At 39.6% G+C, this 11320-nt stretch overlaps 1 protein-coding gene across 3 annotated transcripts in view; it reads left to right on the forward strand.

The window, feature by feature from the left end:
• Positions 1-11320, forward strand: part of si:dkey-191g9.5 (rap1 GTPase-GDP dissociation stimulator 1) — a 31198-nt gene that overhangs the window by 16119 nt on the left and 3759 nt on the right. For all 3 annotated transcript variants that reach the window (XM_035173524.2, XM_035173522.2, XM_035173523.2), the window contains 6 exons: positions 136-267; positions 646-780; positions 6155-6280; positions 8186-8325; positions 8465-8591; positions 11106-11234. In XM_035173524.2, coding sequence (XP_035029415.1) covers positions 136-267; positions 646-780; positions 6155-6280; positions 8186-8325; positions 8465-8591; positions 11106-11234 — 789 coding nt within the window. The remainder of the gene's footprint in view (positions 1-135; positions 268-645; positions 781-6154; positions 6281-8185; positions 8326-8464; positions 8592-11105; positions 11235-11320) is intronic.

Below are 11320 nucleotides of genomic sequence, written 5' to 3' on the forward strand. Positions count from 1 at the left end.
TGTAAATAACACTGGCTATCCTGTCTTGTCCTTTATAACTGCATCTCTATAATCTGTCTGAATGCACATTCAATTTAGAGTTTAGACTAAGACTACAGTCTTATTCTTTTTGTCTTGTGTGTGTGTGTGGATTAGATGAGTCTATGCAGAAGTGCTTTGGTGAGGGATCAGGTCTGGTATATCAGGATGTTCTGTCCTGGCTCCAGAGCTCCAACACTCAGCTGCAGCTGTCTGGGGCCTTGGCCATCGCCAACTTCGCCAGGAACGGTAAGATATTTCTCAGCAAGGTGTCGCCTCTACAGTCTATGTGTGTGGCGGGACCCAGTAAAAATGGCCCCTAAATACAGTCAGAAGCAAAACTGTATAAAGGTTGAGGAGGGGATGGGAGGGAGGGAAAGTGAGAGGAGGGTAGGGTTTGAGGGATGGATGTGAGGGAGGGCGGGAGCGGTAGATGGTTGGGGGAGACAGTAGAGGGGGTTACTGGATTGTGTCAAAGTTGATGCTGATGGACCCCTTTGGTGTCCCCTCCAGGAATTGCTCTGAGAATTTTTTCTGTTTAACATGAACACACATGAACACACATGCCTTGGACTGACAACTAAAGCAAAGAACTGATTGTCTTTTTGCCTGTTGTGTTTCTGTCAGACAGTAACTGTGTGAAGATGCTGGACCTTGGGGTGGTTCCTCACATCCTGACCTTGTTGGAGCAACATGTTGACGAGGGAGATGTGTCTGTTCAGCATGCTGGACTGAGTGCGCTCAGGAACCTGGCTATTCCTGGTACGGATTAAAGTAAAACAGTAGAGATTTGGTTCCAGGAACTAAATTATACTATCTACTACTACTACTACTACTACTAACGTACTTACTTAAACACTGTGACCTATCTTTTAAAGGACAAAGTCAATATGAACACAACATACACATGCTGTCATCTTCAAAATCACTTCAACTTGCTTGAGGCTACACCTGAGTCCCCCTGGTACTAGGTGCAGCACAGTATCTTCTTACCTACTTATAATATAAGAGCATGTTAAGCGTAAAGCAACATAGATATGTTGCACATGCACATGCACATAACAAACATTTTCAAATACACCAAACCCAATTACTAATAACTGCATGATTACATAGGAGATAGTCACTCTAAGATTGTGAAATTGGGTAGGCATTTACTCTGACCCAGTAAAGTGTATGCTGATGCTTTCGCCTCTGAAGAAATCTCATTACTCTTACCCTTTTTATAGATCAATCAATTACTCAATCACATTTTATTTGCATAGCCCACATTCACAAATCACAATTTGTCTCATAGGGCTTAACAAAGTGCGTCATCCTCTGCCCTTAACCCTCAACAAGATCAAGGAAAAACAACCAAAAAAACCCTTTTAACAGGGAAAAGAAGGTAGAAACCTCAGAGAGAGCCACATGTGAGGGATCCCTCTCCCAGGACGGACAGAAGTGCAATAGATGTCAAGTGTAACTGAGAACATCAACAAAATTACAATATTTACAACATTTATTAGAAGAAACAGTTTTTAACATGATGGAAATGTGTGTTAATGTTGTAAATGTATAGGTCACCAACAATGAAAATTCACTCATTATCTACTCACCACTATGCCGATGGAGTGGTGAGTCCACAAAACACCTTATAAATAAATAAGTAAATGACGCCATTTCGAGTCAAATTTGAATGTAGGGCTTACAGACACTTGGATGACACCACAGGAGCAGTATGGAGACATTTTATGGGTTTTTTTTACGTTTGAAGAATTGATCCCCAGTTACTTCAATTGTATTGGATTTGGAATGCAACGCTATTTACCTGAATTAAAATTTTTTGGTGAACTATCCCTTCAAGTATTTATACATAAAAAAATGTTTGATAGAAATGAAGGGAGCAGCAATGAAAATTTTAATGGAGGAGTTATTGCCAGTAATGGTAGAATATGTGAGTAGGCTTGCACTTGCACACATAGACATGAAAGGGGGCTTGAGCCCCTGCCCTTTTTCTTCCTTTAGAGAAAGTGCACTTTTTCTGATAATTTTTTATAAATGAATTTTATACTTCTGTTTGTGCACAGCTTCCCGGTCAAACTAATATATTGATTGAATAAATGATCAAAATATCAGGTCGGGAGATCAGAATAGTCTCTACCCTCCGTCCCTCCACGTCTCCTGCACAGTGGTGAGCACTAGAGCTTTGGACATTTCTTGATCATTTCTTAGATGCATTGCGACGTCGACGACTCTGCATCGATGCAGAGACAGAACATAATCGATTCATGTTGTTTTTAGCTATGTCCCATTAGCGTGTTTTAACTTCTTTGTTGCAAAAGAAGCGTTGTCCCGTTTATCCAGGAACATAAATATGAATTCAGCAGGTTTTTTATAAAGATCAGGTCTAAGTTTGATGATTAGAAAACGTCAGAGGAGCAGAGTCTCTTGTGACCAGCTGAGTAATGCTCCTCAGTGCAGTGGAGCTGCTAAGGGGGGCCAGGCGGGGCCAGGTGGGGCCAGCTTGATACAGTATCAAGGCTGTAATCAGAGTTTGTCTTTTTAAGCTTGAGGTGCAGCACACAAGTCTAAACTGAATAAATGTCAAATCCGTGTGGAGAGCACTGACCACTCTCATAGACTTACTGTTGTAGTCTGATTTTTGAATTGAAAACCATATTTAGTAAATTACAACAAACTTGTAATAACAGTAACAGTCTATAATACTTTTTAAAGCACTTTCTAAATAATAAGGGAGTTTCTATTTGTCCGACTGATTTTATTAACTGATATTAACAGCAGCCATGTGCAGTAATATAGGAAATTGTGGATGTGATATATTGAAATGCATCGAGATGCATTGTTGTACATTTGAATCGTTGACTGCTGAATCATAATCGAATCGTGAGGCTAGTGAAGGTGCACAAGTGAGCACACAGTCATCACATTCATGTCAGACAGGCAGCACCTCCCAACTCCCAGCTCCTGTTCAAGTTGTGGTTTTTTTTCTTTGCTTGTGTGATAATCAAAGGACTAAGTTACCAGTACCTCCAGTTTACAGCTAATTAGCCTGAAGACAAAAGCAAATATCGTTAACTTGTGTCTTGCTAGCAAAGAGACAGAGGGAAGTAAAACAAACACCATCTTAATGTGTATTTTTGGAAGTTTTCTTTCCATTAGAGTTAAAGAAGAGATGGAAGCAAAATAGACCAAAATCTCAAAATTGACGATTACACGACAAAACATAATTTTGATTGTAGGCTCCTTATCTAATAACTATTGTGATGGAAATTTGACCTGGTGAGACTTCTGAAATAAAGAGGCTAGAGAATCACAGTCTTTTAAGTAGGGATGCAACGATATGGAAATTCTTGGCCGATACCGATACCGATATTTAAAACAACAATCTAGCTGATAGCCGATACCGATATTTGTTTATTACTTGAATAATATGAAAAACAGAAAAAGTGACAAGTGTAACTTTAGATGCCATGGATGGACATAGACACCTATTCAGCCAAACATTTAACAGTATCACCAGGCCTACTCAAGACATCATCTCAACTGTAAACAGATGCTTGCAATGCAGCCTTACAAAACACTAGCATAAACCCTTAGGGAATGCCATATAAATTCAAGTCAAGATGCAGTGCTACCCTAGCGGGCTGACTCCGCGCCGGTCAGCCCGCGATTCTCCGCTTGTTGTTGTATGTAACCCGTTCAATGTCTGTGTCGGGGGTAAATGACGTATTCTCCAAGCAAGCCTTTAGCCCCCCCTCTCTCTTTTTATCTATATGACTGCTTGTGTGGCTGTAGTGGATGGGCAGAGGGGGACATTTAATTATGTGATTGGGAAAATTGGGAAAATTAAAACTCCAGGACAACAGAAGGGGAATACAAAGTATGGGATGCATATTTGATCATTTATATCATATAAAATATGTCATTTATATCGTTTAAAATCATTTTTCAGGCTGTTTCCTGGCGCGATGCGCTCGCTCGCACCCGAAACCATCGGTGAGGCGCTGGCGCAGCGCATCGCACCCATGTGAACCGCACAAAGGTTTAACAGGGGGATGGGAGGCGCCTGGCTTTCCTTGGCGCTGCGCTGCGCGGCGCTTCAGCGCCCGGTGTAAACCCGGCGTCAGTGTACCATAATCTGGATGCCAGATTGGCAGGCTGCAGAAAACATACCAATGAACATCGGCCAATGTTATCGGTGAAAGTCAAGTTTATTACCGATACGCCGATAGCAGTAAACGAGGCGAATATCGGCCGCTACCGATATACGGCCGATACATCGGTGCACCACTACTTTTAAGTATACTTTATTCCTTGCAAGGAAGGTCAGACAGTCATACAGTGTGCGATGAGCATTCTGCAGAGTGAATGACAAAGTTACCGTTGCAGGCGTATGCTTTTTATGCAGATGCAATAGAACTGTGTGTGTGTGTGTGTGTGTGTGTGTGTGTGTGTGTGTGTGTGTGTGTGTGTGTCAATGTGTTGTGAGAAATCTGTGTGTGAGACCTACTGTATGTGAACTGAGTGAATAGTAACATCCCAGGAGATAAGACACAAACACATGCTGAAGGCCTCCTAGCCAAGACCCAGACACAGGTCTTCCAGCTCTTGGTGGTGGGAGACAAACCTAGTCAGATTTGTGGCTCTAATGTCATCTTAACAGTTTCACAAGCAGAAATAGTATACATAAGCAGAGATAATATTTAGTGTGGTATAATGGTAAAATTTTCCATTACACTATTCATTCTACTACTCTTGAGTATTTAACAATTGTGTGAGGGTATTAAGGGTAATATTATTAACGCATTTTTTTTTTATAAACAATTATGAGAAGTGCCCTTTTTCTCACTTGAGGCTCTGCCCCCCAACATGTCTGTGCACGTCCCTGTGAGTAGGCATATTGTATATCAAGCAGACTTGTAATCATAGTCTAACCCTAACCCCTAACCCTATACTATAAGCTTTATCAAAAAGGAAGGTCTTAAGACTACTCCTAAAAGTACAGATGGTGTCTGCCTCCCGAACTGAAAGAGGGAGATGATTCCACAGGAGAGGAGCTTGATAGCTGAAAGCTCTGGCTCCTACTCTACTTTTAGAGACTTTAGGGACGACAAGTAAGCCTGAATTCTGGGAGCGCAGTGCTCTAGTGGGTTGATAAGGTACTATCAGCTCTTTGAGGTATAATGGTGCCATATTATTAAGGCCCTTGAAGGTGAGGAGGAGAATTTTAAATTCTATTCTAGATTTAACTGGTAGCCAGTGTAGTGAAGCTAATACTGGAGAAATGTGGTCTCTTTTCCTGGTTCTTGTCAGGACACGTGCTGCAGCGTTTTGGACAAGCTGCAGAGTCTTTAACGACTTACTGCTGGAGCCTGATAATAAGGAATTACAATAATCAAGTCTGGATGTTACAAAGGCGTGGATTAGTTTTTCTGCATCTTTTTGAGAAAGGACATGTCTGATTTTTGAGATGTTACGTTAGTGAAAGAAGGCGGTCCTAGAAATGAGTTTTAAATGAGAATCAAAGGACAAATCGAGGATCAAAGATCACTCCCAAGTTCCTGACTGTTTCATTGGAAGCAAGGGCAATGTCGTCTAGCGCAGCTATATCATTAGATAATGTATCTCTAAGGTGTTTAGGGCCAAGTATTAGAACCTCTGTTTTATCTGAGTTTAATAAGAGAAAATTGCGGTTTATCCAGGTTTTTATGTCCTTGAGACATGCTTGGAGTTTAGTTAATTGATTACATTGTTCAGGTTTTATTGAAAGTTATAACTGGATGTCGTCTGCATAACATTGAGAATTTAAAGAGTTTGTGCTGATAATGGTTCCTAATGGAGCATATATAAGGTGAATAACATTTGGCTGAGGATCCCTGTGATTAATACCGACATTATTCACTTGAACTCTGTGGTTGCAAAGGTATACACTATTAATTTCAGTTGCATCATATTTGAGCTTGGGTCTGAGAAATTAACCGAGTAATGAAGAGGTTAAAATAGTGTTCTCACAGTGAAATTATATTTAAAATGACCTAAATTGTGTTTTGGCCTTATAAACTATACAAGCCATACATGCAAACACACTCAACACTGGAAATAAGTGGGTCAGTATATCATCTGTGTCTTTCAGCCACTAACAAAGTGCGAATGCTTGAGGATGGGGTGACTGAGAGGATAAAGACCCTGCTACGCTCAGACATGCCACCTGTTCAGTTCAAACTGCTGGGTACACTACGCATGATGGTGGATGGACAAGGTGAGTTTAACTGTTTAAAAGTACGTATGAAACTCATGGCATTCAGTACATCATAGTAGAATCTAAGACAGACCTTGACCCTGCCCCCCTTAGTTTTAACACTTTGACCAAAATGTCAACTTGAGCACTGTCTGAAAGGCACATTTCCACAATTAAATAAACATAATAAAATAAAAAGCAGGTTATAATATCACGACATACAAATACTGAGATAATTATAAAAACAAAAACAAGTGTCATTATGAGATGACACATCGCTGTGTACTGTTTGCACTCATTATGGAAAAGGGGAACCAACAAATCTATGGAATTTAATTAATAATCAGTCTGAAATCATTAAGTCATTAATTCTCAATTCAATGTATCTCATTCCTCTACTCCTAAAGAACACACAATGCAGCAACAAATATAAAAATATGAGACTTATTGACTAATGTCTTAGAGGAAGGGAACATTTACAAGGATGTTAATTCAGAGAATATGCAAAATGGAATAAATGAACCATCTGGATTTATAGCAATGGAATTGAAAGGTGGTAATTTGGGTGATGGTGGAAGATAATATGTTAAAACGGAAACATATTTTATAAAGTGCGGCAGTGCTGTGGACCCTCTTAGTTGGAACTCAGACCGTGGCTGCGAACATCATGTTGGGAACAGATGGTTTACCAACAGATTATATCATTTGTTCAGCAGGGAGTTCTGCCAGTGGTCTCAGCTGTGAGGCCTCTTCTGCAGGCATATTTAAACAGTGGTAATGATGTCATTTCAAAAGATACACAAAAAGAGCAATTAATGCAGTATTCTGTAGTCAGCTGCCTATTGATTTGGCTTAAAGAAAATGTAATATTGCGCAAGGAAGTAACTTAAATGCACATAATAGAAAGTAATTCAACCCAAAAACTTGACAGAGGATAAACTTTGAAGAAAATACGTTATATTAAATATAGGAGAAAGAAGAGTAAAAAGTTAAGTAAAAAGTGAAAGTGAAATAGTAATGAAGTAATGATTTGGTATTGTTTGATTGTGTAACCTAATGTTTAAAGGCAAAGGTTGCATATTCTATCTCCAACATGACCAATCAACATAAAGCATAAGGCAGACTGTGAATTTGATTAAAATTGAATTCCACCTCAGTGTAATAAACTATGATAACATAGGCAAAGATTACTAACTATCATTAATAAATGCATGCAGCTATATGATAAATGAAATATAATAACATAGCTGTAGTGTATTTATATGGTAAATGTATAGTTGCATGTGGGATGAATATCTAAAACCTTTAAATTCTCAATCGAGCTTTCATTCATCAAGTGTTTCAATTCTACAGGAAGCTTATCAAATATCCTGAAATCAATTAGAAAACAATATGAAACAAATAACATAAAGTTTGAATATTATTCTCAAATTGCTTCCGACATTTAATGAAATGAGCTGGTATTCAGTTTAGAGTGAAATGTTGGTTGTATGGTCTTTATCTGTGATATCTTCAGAAGGGGAGGCACCTCTCTCTCTCTGAGAAAGGGGAGGCAGAGGAACTAAAGTTAATGACCTGCTGACCCCCTTTGGCCATTTCTATCTGAACAATACAGACTGCCAGTCATGTGGCTGTTTTTTCAGATTAAAAGCAGTTACTTTGAATAAAAAGAAACCCTTGTTCTTGGTTTCCTTTCTGAAATGGAGGTTTTATTAAGGATAAAGTGAACTTCATGCACCTCTCTCATATTCTTAGTGTAATGTACATAGCATTGGAACATCAGGGGGCTGTTTATTTGACTTTAGATCTTAATTTTTGTAATTTTTTTGCCCTGAACAACTCAGAGGCATCTTGGTGATATTTCCTCATTTTGTTGTGGTTCTCTGAAAAGTATTTTCCATTACTCTGCTGTGCTGCATGTGTCAGATGAGGCAGCCTTGGTGCTGGGGAGAGATGCTGTACTGCTGGCTCGGGTCATGGAATGGTGTGAAGCCAAAGATCATGCAGGAGTCCGAGGAGAAGCCAGCCGCCTGTTGGCTGCCCTCATCAGACACAGCCGCAGTCCTGTGAGTCGTGCAATCGGAAAGTTAGCACAATGTTGTACTCATTAAAACATGATTTGAAAATGTGATGGCAGAATATGTATTTGCACAAATACAACACACACTCACTTTCTGTAATTGGCTGATTTCCTCTCTCTGACAGGAAGTTGTTCTTGCTGTAGCCAAAGCAGATGGGGTTCGGCACCTTACGTCCATGGCAACGAGTGAGCATGTCATCATGCAGAATGAGGCCCTGGTTGCCCTGGCAATAGCATCTGCCATTGACCTTGGTAAAGCAATTTCAGTAACTATGCAGTCAATAGCTCTGGCATGTCCGAATCACAGAGGAGCGTGAACATGTCTGTGCTTTCAAAGTTGCCTTGAAGGTCTAGCATATGTAAATGGTAAATGGTCTGTATTTATATAGAGATTTTATAGTCTTGATGACCACTCAAAGTGCTTTACAGTAAAAAAAAATTTGCCATTCACCCATTCACACACACATTTATATAGAGCATCTATGGACAGCACTTTTTGTAACTGATACACCAGCACGAACTAACTTCCCACATGTTGTGTTGAACTGCGGCTGTTCTTTAGTGTTTTCAGTTCTGGTTCTCAATGGCTGGTTCAAACCTACATTAATGGCTCAGTGCTTACACTGTGTGTATTGTTTTATAACACATGGCTGCAATGTCCCTGTATTTATATGAAAGGCAAAGCACCATTAAGACATAAGGCCATTTATTTTTTAAATAATATTAAGGCATACAAATGTATTTAAAACAAAAAACAAATGCAGAAATAATAAAACCTTTTTAAAAATAATAAAAACTTTTTAAAAATAATAATCAAAATTTAATATTTAAAATAAGTAACATACGCAGTTTATTGGTAAGTCACTTCAAGCAACTGTCTTGTAGAGGTTCAGCGTGTAAGATTTAGGTGAAAGGGATCTATTGGCAGAAATGATCCTTTCACCAGTGTGTATTCATCTAAATTGTACGAATGCTTTACCCTTGAATGGTCCCTTTATATTTAAATATGTCATCGGGAGCGAGTCCTCTCTACGGAGGTCGCCATGTTTTTTCCAGTCATACAAACTGGACAAACTAAACACCTTTTGAGTGTTTATGACAGCTGAAGGCTACCACAGGGTCTCTTTCATGTTTGGAAGGGGAGGGGGAGGTGAGGGGTATTCAGCTGGAAAATGCAACTTCACCACTAGATGGCACTAAATTATATACACTGAACCTTTTAGGATATTGAAATAAACGGACAGGTTTGTAGACCTCAGGTATCAGGTAGGAGCATAGAAACTAAAATTATTGCAGCATCTAGCTAAAGCTATTGCAGGCCTGCAATAAATCGTCCATCATGAGGTTTTTAATGTTAAGTGAAACTGTGTTAAAAGAGGTGTTGGTGGTCATTTTGGAGAATGCAGGTTTTGGAACTGTTAAGGTGTGTTGCATTATTATTCCTTATTATTGTTATTTTTCAACCATGTAGGGTTTTGATGGTGGTTAAACTCTACAACAGGATGAAGCAAGCGGCCTTGAGGTGTTAAGAATGGTGGTAAAAATGAGGAGCATCAGACAAGCCAGGATCTTTGATTCCAGAGCTCTGAATTGAACTAATATGAATAAAAGTATACAATAAACACCCACATGTCTCTCCACAAGGACAATAGACTGCTGGACAACAAAGAGGTCACATACGTGCAGGAGACTTACTTAGCAGTAGAGCAGAGAAGAGCAGACATTCAACCTGACTCCTTCTCTCTCCCTCACCGACCTCTCCCCTGGCTTTTTCTACCATTGCCTCAGCCCTGCCCCACATAGTGACAGTCCCATATGACTTTAAAACATATATTGAGTCTAACATTACTCCCTGTTCTTTATACACATTGTAAATGACCACTGACAGATACACATGAAAGAAAATGCGTAATTAACTGAAGAAATGCAAAAAAGTCCCAACTACTCCCACCTCTCTCTTTACCTTGATTAACCTAACAAGGTAATTAGCATCTGCTGGACTTCGGTGGCTGCGTTCTCATGTGTGTGCCCCATGAAAAAAACCCTGTCTGAAGTAGACCTCAAAGAGAGAGTGGTGAGTAGGGGTTACAAAATAAAAGCACAATATAACAAAAAAATATTTATTGTCTTAGTCAGTGTTGTCAGACTTTACAGTCAATGTGTATGTGAGTATGTTTTCCATCTCAGTGAGGGGGATGCTTTCCAGATCCCTCACAAACCAATTCAAGTTATTGATGGGAGGCTAACAGACCCACCTTTTTGTTTAATGCTTCCAAAGACAGCCTCCAAAACATATCTCCCCTAAAGCCCAACAGTCCCCTTACATCCAATCAAGCCACACCAAATTGCACACATTCAAAGATATTGGTCCCCTAAACATGCCTGATTTTTCATCAATATCCATGCATTATATCCTGGGAAATCTGTGAAAATGTCAACAACAAAAAAAAGATGCTAAGACTGTGTTAAAGAAAGTGAGGAAAAATGCCTGGATCCACCCCTTTGTCTAGATCTGGGCCAAAATTGTATAGATTTTTTCTTGGCCCATGTCCCATCCTTCTATTTTTTTGGAAAATCAATTCAGTAGTTTTTATGTTTCCTGCTGACAATCAAAGCAACCAACCAACAAAATGGCTGAAACCCCCCCTCGGTGGAGGTTATAATAACTCAGTTGTGTGTGTGTGTGTGTGTGTGTGTGTGTGTGTGTGTGTGTGTGTGTGTGTGTGTGTGTGTGTGTGTGTGTATGGGTTTATTTGATTACTGCAGAGTCTATGAAGGATCCATTATGGGAGGCAGAGCTGTTGCCCCTGCTTAAGAAGATGTTGGAGGATCCTGAAGGGGCGGTCGAAGTCAAGTTCAGTGCTTTAGGTCTCATCTGCAGCCTGGCTAACTCCAGTATGTGTTTGATTTTATAACACACATTCACATAAATCCTTTTGCACTGCAACTGTCAAGATGTTTTAGAAAAACTGTAAATGAGA

This window comes from Hippoglossus stenolepis, chromosome 12 (assembly GCF_022539355.2).
Source record: "Hippoglossus stenolepis isolate QCI-W04-F060 chromosome 12, HSTE1.2, whole genome shotgun sequence".
NCBI classification, from domain to species: Eukaryota; Metazoa; Chordata; class Actinopteri; order Pleuronectiformes; family Pleuronectidae; genus Hippoglossus; species Hippoglossus stenolepis.